Source organism: Bubalus kerabau, chromosome 15 (genome assembly GCF_029407905.1).
Source record: "Bubalus kerabau isolate K-KA32 ecotype Philippines breed swamp buffalo chromosome 15, PCC_UOA_SB_1v2, whole genome shotgun sequence".
Taxonomy (NCBI): domain Eukaryota; kingdom Metazoa; phylum Chordata; class Mammalia; order Artiodactyla; family Bovidae; genus Bubalus; species Bubalus kerabau.
Genome location: NC_073638.1, coordinates 38,078,429 through 38,090,153, shown reverse-complemented (window position 1 = coordinate 38,090,153; position 11,725 = coordinate 38,078,429). Strand labels below are relative to the sequence as shown.

At 41.9% G+C, this 11,725-nt stretch overlaps 1 protein-coding gene across 1 annotated transcript in view; it reads left to right on the top strand.

Annotated features, from left to right (window-relative positions):
• The first annotated feature begins 1,849 nt into the window (after window positions 1-1,849).
• PDE3B (phosphodiesterase 3B) overlaps window positions 1,850-11,725 on the top strand; it is a 173,505-nt gene continuing 163,629 nt past the window's right edge. The window contains exon 1 of the mRNA XM_055548538.1: window positions 1,850-2,937. Coding sequence (XP_055404513.1) covers window positions 1,960-2,937 — 978 coding nt within the window. The 5' untranslated portion in view covers window positions 1,850-1,959. The remainder of the gene's footprint in view (window positions 2,938-11,725) is intronic.

Sequence of the window (11,725 nt, the reverse complement as noted above, 5' to 3'; positions counted from 1 at the left end):
CTAGCTTGCCATGCCCTTCTGTACAAGCTCAAAATGTATCCATCAAGCTTCCTAATTTACTCTTTGACTGGTAATGATGAGTCCTGTTTATTTTTAAATACATTTAAAAATGTATTTGCGGAGTTCTGTTGAAATGAGATATTTTAAAAAAGAATTTCAACTGTCCTGGTGAAAAAAAAGACCCCATGATTTTTATCTCTTAGGGCAAGCATTTGAGTAATCAATTTGAAAACTCTATTACATATTTTTTCCTTTATCTAAGAAGCAGACAAAAATTCTGGTCTTTTTTCATCTTGGTCCAATTCTTGTGTTAATTTCACTGTGATTTCTGCTATGCATGTGAACTATGACCATATACAAAAATGGTCTTGGCTGTGGGCAAAGATTAATTGGTGAAAAATGGGCCTGTTTGTGGGATTTACCACACAGTAAGGTTTCACATCTCCCTGGAAAAATGTGGAATTAGCTCTTTGAGACATGCAGGCCTGTCATGAGGTGGAAGGGAGAGTTTTGGAGGAGGGAAACACAGTTCAGTCACTAAGACAGTTATGATTGGTGAGATTCCAGAGCAGTCCTTTCTGTACAGCAGTTCTTCCCGCTTTCCAGTCCGTGTTTCCCACATGTAGCTAGTTTCATCAGTAATTCACAGATAGCATCTTATTTGGCTTCTCTCACGGCCAACTGATCCAAACCTGGCAATGGTCTTGGAGTGAACTCCTAATCCTCCCATTCCGGCCTCCCCCCCACCCCCCACCCCCATATGTAGTTACAGTGAAAAGCCTTCAATGTGGGAAGATCTTTTCGACAACAGATTTTCCATGCTTGCTGAGGCAGAAACAGATGTGGACCCACTGGTAGTTTGGCAAGGGTGCAGGGACGATGGGACGGTAGCTCCTCCCTTTATGAAGATGGTTCTTGAGGAAGACAGACTCGGTAATACCGACTAGGATGCTCCCAGGGAGCGCTCCACGTGCGTGCTCCTCCCTAAAAAGCCACTGCAAGGGCCTGCTGCATGGCCCAAGAATCCACGCTGCTGTTGAGGACAGACCTAGCCACAGTGATCAAGGCTTCTTCCCCATGACTTTGGTGGGGACTGGCACTTACCAGGTCGCAGCTCGGCTTGGACAGCCCAAGGGTCCACCCTAAACTGGGATGGGGGTAAAGGAGGGACCCGTCGCCTCCCCACCTTAACTCAGTTTCTCTACTAGGCACTCCCCTTGGGGACCATAAGCGCCCTCTTTCCCTACGCCCCCAGTGGTGACCTGTCGGAGCCTGCCTGAGGTCTGTGACTTACCCCAAAGGAACCTGAGCGCCTGGGGGGATTCCAGGATGGCGGGCTTGCCCCCTTCTATCCGAAAAGGGTCCCTCCCATCCCTCCCAACCTGGATCGGTCTCCGGGCGGCCGCAAGCCGCGCTCTCCCCAGTCTGGGCACGCTGAGGCGGCTGGGGTCCCCAGCCCGCGATGGGGCAGGCGGCCGGTAGGAGCGGCGGCGCCCTTGGCTGCCGGACGGGCCGGGGCGCGGGCGCGCGCAGGCGGGCGGGCGGGGCGCGCACCCGGCCGGGGCAGCGGCGGGGGAGGAGCGCCCGCCCGCCGCTCGCGCGCCCAACGGACCAGGCTGGGGCCGAGAGGTAACTGTTGCAGCCCGCGGGAGCCGGGAGGCGACGCCGACGCTCCAGTCCCAAGAAGTGCCCGGGGTAACAGGAAGGGGGGCGGGGTCCGGCCGCCGAAGTCCCGGAGAGGAGCCCCCTCCGCCCCTCTTCTCAGCCAGCATGTCCCAGACCCCGCCGCCCCTCCACCCGCGCGGCGGGGACCCCGGGCCGCGGCGGCGGGCGCAGCCCTGACGCGCCGCAGAGCCGGGGGGCGCTCCGAGCGTGGGGGCCAGGCGGGAGGGAGCGCGAGCGGCCGCTGCGGTCCGAGCGGGGCGTGCCGAGCCCCCGCGGCCACCGGGCGTCCCGGCCATGAGGAGGGACGAGCGAGACGCCAAAGCCATGCGGTCCCCGCCGCCGCCGGACGGGGCCGCCTCGCCCCTCGAGAGTGTGAGGAACGGCTACGTGAAGGGCTGCGTGAGCCCCCTGCGGCAGGACCCTCCGCGCGGCTTCTTCTTCCACCTCTGCCGCTTCTGCAACGTGGAGCTGCTGCTGCCGCCGTCCGCCTCCCCTCAGCAGCCGCGGCGCGGCTCCCCCTTCTCCCGGGCGCGCCTCTTGTTGGGCGCCTTGGCCGCCTTTGTCCTCGCCCTGCTGCTCGGCTCGGGGCCCGAGAGCTGGGCTGCTGGGGCCGCCCGGTTGCGGACCCTGCTGAGCGTCTGCTCGCAAAGCCTCAGCCCCCTCTTCAGCATCGCCTGTGCCTTCTTCTTCCTCACCTGCTTCTTGACCCGGACCAAGCGGGGCGCCGGGCCGGGCCGGAGCGGCGGCGGCTCCTGGTGGCTGCTGGCACTCCCCGCCTGCTGTTACCTGGGGGACTTCTTGGTGGGGCAGTGGGAATCCTGGTCTTGGGGGGACGGAGACGCCGGGGCCCCGGTCCCGCACACACCCCCAGCGGTGGCGGGCCGGTGGTTCTTGGTGCTGAGCTGCGTGGGCTTGTTGACGCTCGCGCAGCCGGAGAGGCTCCGGCACAGCATCGTGGTGCTGGTCTTCTCCAGCTTCATCTGGTGGGTGTCCTTCACTAGCCTTGGGGCGCTGCCTCCAGCCCTCCGGCCCCTGCTGTCCTGCCTGGTGGGGGGCGTCGGCTGCCTGCTTGCCCTGGGGCTGGATCACTTCTTTCAAATCAGGGAAGCTCCCCAGCAACCTCAGTTGTCCAGTACCGCAGAAGAAAAAGTGCCTGTGATCAGACCCCGGAGGAGGTCCAGCTGCGTGTCATTCGGAGAAACTTCAGGCGGTTACTCTGGCAGTTGCAAAATGTTCAGGAGACCTTCGTTGCCTTGCATCTCGAGAGAACAGGTACGTTTCCAGAAAGGCAAGGTTTGCTAAGGAAAGGAGGGCTGTTTTATCGCTTCAGTTCCCGAATTGAATTAGTGCGTTTGAAAGCTTGTTTACTTCCAGGGTATAAAAAAAAAAAAAAAAAAAAAAGTTTTATTCTGGAAATAACTCCTAAAATACAGGAAGCTTAGAAAAACAAAAACAAAAAAACGCAGAAGTACCATTTATCTTTCAATAGAAATGAAATAGCAGACTAAGCATGCTACACTTTTTAAAGAGTTTGTTTATGCAGTAGATGTGTTCTCAGAAGAATGAAGAATCTTTTATTGTAATTATTTGAAGAATTACATTATGACACTTCTGGTGTCATTTATTTGTTGCTGTAATAATGTGCTGTTTCCCTCAAAGATAACATACAGCCGTTAGAATGAGTGAATATATAGATGTGTGAATTTTAATCAGTTTTAAATAATCAGTATTATTCTTGATAATAGGACAAATCTTAGGTCTTACAATTAAAAGAAAAGTGGTGAGTTTTGGAACAGAGACTAGTTAACTTAGATGAAAAGACCGTTGGGGATAATTTTAAGAGGTTTCTTCCCCCACCCCCACCCCAAATTTCAGCAGTAATAAGCTAATATAATCTTTTACAGACTAACTCTGTGGTCCTGTGTGTTTGTTGCATAATTAGGAGAATGTTGTAACAATTTAACCTTTAATCTTAGTAATGTTTGGAAATATACCAAAAACATTTACAATTTATTTTCCTGTAGGTTTACATTTTTTTTTTTTTTTAAGGAATTGAAATCATCATTAGGGAAAGAGTTTCTTTTTATAGCCTAGGGAAATCTTACCTGTTCTACATTAGGAAGAAACTCACTAAGTATAGCTACTGTTCTCTGAGCATTTTACTAAGTGCAAAATACTTGTATTGTCTTAAACCTTCACAAGGACACTGTATAGTAGATGACATTAACCTCAAGTTAGAGATGAGCAAACTGAGGCTTATAGAGATTACCCAACTTCACACATTATCATCAACAGTGGAAGTGCTGGGATTTGAACCTAGATTTTTCAGTTTTCAATGCCTTCTAAGCAGTTAAGAGGATAAATGTAGAGGTTTGCTTAAATGGGCAAGTAGGAGTTTATACCCTTGGTTTTCAGACTTGTTGATAAGTGAAACATTTTACACTGGGGACCTAATATATCTGAAACAGAAGTTTCTTATTGTTACTAATTCTGATTTTTTTTTTTTTTTTTGCTCTTTGCTCTTCAATGTAATCTATAAACTACTATACTATCTGTAGTGCTCAAAGAGACAAACACCTTGCTTCCTGAAAAGTGTTTTCAGAGGCCGCTTTTGTGGTCTGTATTTGGTCAAATGCTTGAAAAAAATTGTTCAAAAAATATCATGCCTTTTGTTTTCTCAGTTTACTACCAATGATAATAGTAGACAATGCCCAGGAAAACATGTATCAGGAGAAAAATTGTCAGAAGATTCACTGTAGAGAAAAGTCGTATCAACTATTTTCATAGACAGGAATAACATTGGATGGACATTTGACTTTTTGTGAATAGATTGCATTTTTTAACACCAGGAAAGTGTTTTAGCATAGTTTCATTACACTGGTAGACAGTTTTCCTGAGCGTAGTAGTATTACAGTTTAACATAATTGTAGTGTGTTGGAGTAGTGAATTATGGCTGTTATCTTATTAATTGCAAATTCCTGATTTGGTGCTCTTTCTATCACAGCAACCTTTTTTCGACAGTTAACCAGGTGTGGCATTGTTATGCTAGGTAGCTTTAATTTTAATTTGTATTAGAGGAAAATACAATTTGTGCTTTTTAAAAAGGGCATATTTTATTAGTACAGAAAACGCTTTACATTCCACTATGAATAGGAACATTTTTTTGGGGGTCTTAAGTATATGCTAATAGTTCAGGGGTTTATATATGATTAGCTAATGTTCAGTGTCAAACTATAATATTCTTTTGGCAATACTAGAAACTACAAGGTGTTTTTAACTTGGCAGACATTGTAATAACAAAAATTTTTACTTATGCTTTTTTCCTAAAGTTCAGCAGTGGATCTGTGGTTTTGTTTGCATATACGTTATATGAAAGAAATTAAGTGGAAGCCTATACTTTTATAGAAGTAAAAGATTAAGAGACTTTCTAATTTTAAAAGTGCTAAACTTTGTATGTCATCATCGTAAAGTCACTCTCTTATTTCAGAAAATGAAGGGAGACAAACAGTTTTGGGTAGAAGCTGATATTGGGGAAAGTGCCCTAGATTCATAGAGATTCAAGGGTAAAGTCTTGGGTCTACCGTCATACTGGAAAAGTTGGTGAGCCTTTCTGAGTCTCAGTCTCCTGTCAAATCAGGGGATCCAGTAGATGAATTCTATACCACCTTTCAATTCTAGAACTCATTTCTTTTCGTTCGTTTACTTTTTTTGTAAGCTACAAATGAAAGTATAAAAAAACTTCACAAGTTAATAGATCTTGATGTTTTACTTAAATGTTTAATGTTGATATTGCTAGCCTATATTTTCCAAGGTATGATAACTGAAAAATATGAAGAAATAGTCTGTATTTTTTAATAGAACTTTTCTTTTAAGCCGTATATGTGGACATTCATTTTTGGATTGATAAATTTATTACACTTCATTTCCTTACGAATTTAAACATTTTTATGAACATCTTTGAAAAGCAATTGAAAACTCATGTCAATAAAAATGTTTTTAATTGTGTGAAAGTAGATGTTAGGTAGTTCTTAACTTTTAGATTGTTATGTCGGATACTGTATTGAAGCATAATAGCATATGTTTGTAAAACATGATTTTCACAGTTAGGTTTACTGTTTAGTTACTGCTGACTGTGCTCCTTGGGTTAATGGAAAGAAGCACTGAGTTTGGAGTATATTTGCCAAGATTCAGCTGAAACTAATAGGAAGTTAAAAAAAATTTTTTTTAGTTGCCTACATGAGATACTTTGGCCAGAATTTAACAAACGACATTTCTGTGTCATTTTAATTATACTTTCTACAGTGGAGATTTCAGCTGTAAACCAGATCATTTTATGTGTGATGGACTAGGTAAATACGAGGTTAGTCTGTTTGTGAGATATTATTCTATACCTAAAATGCTGAGTGCTTTCTAAATGGTTAGGTAAATATTTTAAAATTCTGTGGCCTTAAAGCACATGAATATTATTTAAAGTGTTAATTTTATTTGAAAAAGGATACACATGTAGTAGGAAGGTTTTAAAAAGATTTTAGTTTAAGTGATTATTCTCCTAAGGAATTTGCAAGGCATAACCTTCTATGAATTTTTTAAAGAATACTGTGAAATTTGGCCAATTCTAATTTCGTGTTAATATTTTACAATGAAACATCAGCCTACATAGTGTTTTTTATGCTTTATTTTGTAAATATTATATGTACCTTGCCATCAGAGTTATCGTTCAAAAACAGATTTTTATCAAATCACTTGCTGTGTTTCAGAAATCTCTTATGGCTTTTCATTGTACACAGAATAAGGTTCATGCCCTTGACCCTTACTTGCACAGCCCATAATAATGTTTTTAGCCTTGTGTTTTGTTTTTTTTAAAAAGCCGTTAGAACTTATGGAACACCTTTTCCCCGCGTCCATCCATGGCTCTAGATGTTTGAGGACTGCTTATTGTTCCTGATGTGTATGTAGAGTTTTGCTTTTGCTTTTACCATTCACACTGATTGAAATCTCCTTTAAGAAATGTATTAAAATGTGTTAAGATTAAGAAGCCTTTCGATACCAAAGGGATGCTCAAATTAAGTGTATAAGCTGAGAACAAAACTGCGTCGTAGCAGAGTTGGCCGCGTTTAAAAATAAAAGTTGACAAGTCCTGTGGAGCAGTGATGTGATGATGTGTGAGAGAATATTTTCATTGTACCACATGAAATAGTAACATCTCCATAGTTTGTTTTCCCACACAGAGTGGAAGGTAAACAGGGCTAGCCATAAGTAAAACTTTGGCTTCAGTCAAGTTTAGTGAAGTTTGTTTTTCATTGTCCTCTGATTTTTTTAATCCTTCTCAGTGGCAAGCCCTTTTCTGATTCTCTTTCCTTGTTCTCTTTCAGTTACCAAGTCAGCCTGTTTCCTTAGCAAATTCTCCTGCCTTCTTAAACCTTTCCTAAAACAGAGAGAATCTATACATGCTGGAAAAGTTTGTCTAGAAATTAGCACATTTATATAGATATAGAAGAGAGAAGAGAGAGAAGAGATTTGTAGAAAGGAAAAAAATTCAGCTCTGGAGAAAGAATATTGTCTCTAGGTTATGACATGAGATATTATTGGGATTCAGGACTAGAAGCTTCGTCTTGACTCCAAGTTCCCCTAGTGCTTGCTGTAAAGAGCATATGCGCCTGTGGTCATGGTTTTCCAAGGCTGTACTTAATTTGCCAGCCATCTCCAATTACTTGATAAACAGTGTCCCTGGTTAAAAGAGGTTGAGGGTAGTGGTGGGAGAGAAAGGGAAGTGAGAGACAGGAGGTACTCTTGAAATCACATAGTTCATGACGTCATAGGTAAACTTGGTACTTGATATTGTTATTTCAGGGTGACTTATTAGGATGCAGCTGGACTCAAACTCAGGTGCCTTCAGAGGCTAGCCACAGAGCCTATTTACGTCGTATGTTGAGGAAGGAGGGGAGATGAGGAAGAATGGAAGTGAATGGACTGTTGCCTGCTTTACCTAAGGGCTTTCAGTTTGAACAAAACAAACTGGACAACTGTGTTAGCCAAGCAAAACTTTAGTAGAGCTGGGTTCTATCTGTGGGCAGTTCCTGACAGTTTATAACATTGTTCACCATATTATTTACAAGCTGATTCATGTTTATTTAAGAGATTGTTGGAAGTCTGTTCTTGGAATTTGGGGAAGAGGAGTATTTCCCACTTCCTCTTTTATAGCCTAGAACTTTTTCTCCAGTATTGATTTACCTGGAAGTTATCTTATCTTTATAGATTTTTCCCTCCTCTATCAGATAGAGTACATTATTTGGTTGCTTCCTTACATTTTGTAAAACTTGCTTTCAGCATATTTTAAAGTTAGTGTTCTTGGCTGGAGAATCCCAGGGACGGGGGAGCCTGGTGGGCTGCCATCTATGGGGTCACACAGAGTTGGACACAACTGAAGCTACTTAGCAGCAGCAGCAGCAGCATTTATATTTGTTAATGAGAAATGCCATACATAAAAGACTGTACATATATATATATTTTTAAAATATGGTTTAAGGAAGAAAATAAGACAAAAAAGAAAAATATCAAGTATTTACCACTCATTTCCTTTGTGTTAACTTCTTTTGTATCCCCTTTTCTCTGTCCCAGAGACAATACATTTATCTTGATTTTTTTTTTTTTTTTTTTGCTATTCATTCCTTTACTTGGCTTTATAACTCCCCTGAACATGGGCTTCCCTAATGGCTCAGTGGTAAATGATCTGCCTGCAGTGCAAGAGACAAAGGAGATGTGGGTTTGATCCCTGGCTTGGGAGGATCCCTTGGAGAAGGGAATGGCTACCCACTCTAGTATTCTTGCCTGGAAAATTCCTTCAGCAGAGGAGACTGGCAGGCTATACTCCTTAGGGTTGCAAAGAGTTGGACATGACTCTATTATTATTTATTACTAAATAATAGAAATAATATGTTGTAATTATTGTCTGCTTTTGAACCTTAACAAATAGAATCATGCTATATGAATTTTTCTGTAACTTTTTTGCTTGACTTTTGAGATTCATTCGTGTTGATATGGATAGATGTAGTTCATTTTTCAATGCTGTATAGTATTTCGTCTTAACACCATAATAAAACTTATCCATTCCACTGTTCATGGACCTGTGGGTGGTTTTCAGTTGTTTGCTATTATCTACAATGCTGCTGTGAAATTTTTTGTAAATGTCTCCTAGGTGCATGCATGCATCTAGAATCGCTAAGTTGTAAGGCTTTCCTGGTGGCTCAGTGGTAAAGAATGTGCCTGCCAATGCAGGAGACTTGGGTTTGATCCCTGAGTTGGGAAGATCCCCTGGAGAACGAAATGGTAAGCCACTCCAGTATTCTTGCCTGGAAAATCCCATGGACAGAGGAGCCTGGCAGGCTACAGTCCATGGGATCTCAAAGAGTCAGACATGACTTAGCGACTAAACAACAACGAGGTATGTTCATATTCAACTTCACTATGTGTGGTTGGCTGAATAATGGCACCCCAAAGGTGTCCATGTAATAATCCCTGGAATTTGTGGGTGTGTTGCCTTATGAAACTTTGCAGATAGGATTAAGTTAAGGACCCTGAGGTGGGGAGATTATCCAGGATTATCCTTTTAGACCCAATGTAATCACAGCTTCCTTAAAAAATGAAAGAGGAAAGCAGAGATCGGAGGAGAAGGGACAATGGAAGTAGGATTGGGGTAATATAGTGTGAGAAAGACTCAGTCTACCTTTAGCTTTGACAGTGGGAGAAGGCCAGGAGCCAGAGAAAGCAGGCAGGCTCTCGAAGGTAGAAGAGACAGGGAAGTGGATTTTTCCAAGTCCTCAAAAGCGGCAGCCCTTCCAACACTTTGATTTTAACTTAGTGAGACCTGTGTCAGACTTCTGACCCACAGAACTGTAAGATGATAACTCGTTTTATGTGACTGAGTTTGTGGTAATTTGTTACCGGAATGTATTAGTTTGCATTAACGACTAACAGTTTGCATGGGTTGCTATGCCAAAGCACCCCAAACCCAGTGGCTTAAATAACAGAAGCTTATTGTCTCACAGTTCTGGAGTCTAGAAAGCCAAGGTCAGACTGTCCCAGCGTTGGCTCCTTCTGAGGGCTCTGAGGGGAGGATCTGTGCCGTGCCCGTCTCCCACCTTCTGCTGGTTTTACTGGCAATGTTTGGCATTTTCCAGCCTTTCGATTTGTCACTCCACCTCTGCCTTCATCACATGGCACTCTCCCCATGTCTCTTCTTACAGTCTTCCCTCTGTGCCCTGTCTCTCTGCCTCAATTTATCCTTTTTATAAGGACCCCAGTCATATTGGACTAGGGCCTACATCCTAATCACCTCATTTTAATCTGATCACCTCTGTAAAGACCTTGTTTCCAAATGAAGTCACATTCTAAGGTATTGAGAGTCAGGACTTCAGTATATCCTTTTTTGAGGGACAGGGTTCAACCCATACACATAGCCGTAGAAAACTAAGACCCTCTGGGAAGTTGAATTGTTTTTCAGAATGGTCACGCAATTTATATTTTGCTAGTAGAGAATGAGAATGCCCTTGAACCAATGATTCCTATTTACTGACTTTAATTTTTGTTCATCTAGTGGAGTGTGAAGTGTATTACTTTGAGATTTTAATTTGCATTTATCTAGTTACTTAATAAGGCTGAATATTTTTTATGTTTATGAAGTGCATTTATTGTTCAGGGATTATGTGTTCATGTCTTGCGTGTTTTAAAAATTCAGAGTTTTGTTTTTTCTTAGTTCATGAGTTCTTTATATATTTTGGATATAATCTTTTATTGGTTATTTCGGTTGTAAATATCTTCTTCCAGGTTTCATGGTGTCTTTGAAACTGGCGTTCTTATTTTTAATATTATCAAGGCTACTAGTCTTGCCCTCTAATGGTGTGAGACCCTCCGTGTCTTCCCCTATTGGAAGTCATAGAATAGACTCTTGTGTTGTTTTTTCAGAGTTTTAAAGTTTTGCCTTTCAAATAGTTTTCATCCACCTAGAATTGATTTACATGTATAATGTGATATAGAGGTCCTAGCTCATTTTTTACCCATATAGCTCTTTTTTAACCCATATACCCACTTACGTCAACACAATTCATTGAAAAGTTTATTTTCCATTTATCAGCAGTGCTGCCTCTGTCCTGTATCAGATTTCACTGTGTGTGTGAGTCTATCTGGCTTCTCTGTTGTGCTTCATTGAGTAGTTTACGTGCCCTGTGTTAGCACCACGCTGTCTTAATTACAGTAGCTTAGTGTGACGGTATACTGTAAGTCCCCTCATCTTATTATCTTTTCCCCCATCTTATTCTTCAAGAATCTGCCATTTATATTTGGACCTTTGCTTTTCCATATAAATTTTAGAATAAGTTTCTCAGCTTCTACAAAAATTCATATTGGGATTTTGATTGCCATTGAATTAAATCTTTTGAACAATTTAGAGGAGAAGTTGACTTTGAAAATTTTAAGCTGTATTTTTCTAGAAATTTTAGTATAACTTTTCAAATTTATTTTCTTTATAATATCTTTTTATTATGTTTAATTTGTTCAAGATCTGCTTTTTTGTCTTCTTTTTCATTCCTAACATCGTTTCTATCTTTTTTCTTTGTTTCTGAATCAATCCTACTAGAAATTTGTTTTTTAATCTTTTTTAAAAAACCAACTCTTGGGACTGGTACTTGTTTTATTTATATCAGCTCTTTTATTGTTTCTCTTTTTGAGTTTATTTTCTTGATCCCTTTTTTTTTTTTTTTTTTTGACTGCACTGGAAGGCTTGTGGACCTTAGTTCCCTTACCAGGGATTGAACCCAGGCTCTCAACAGTGAGAGTAAGGAGTCCTAACCACTGGACTGCCAGGGAATTCCCTCTTGTTCCTTTTTAAAATTTATAATTGAGATGCTAAGCCCATTTTAACTTTGAGCTTTTCCAGCATATGTATTTAAGATTATACATTTCTCTCTAAATATTGCTTTAGTTGAATTTCACAAATTTGGGTGTGTAGTGTGGTTATCGTTCAGTCCAAAGAATTTTCTAATTTTCATTTTGATTTCCCTTTTTG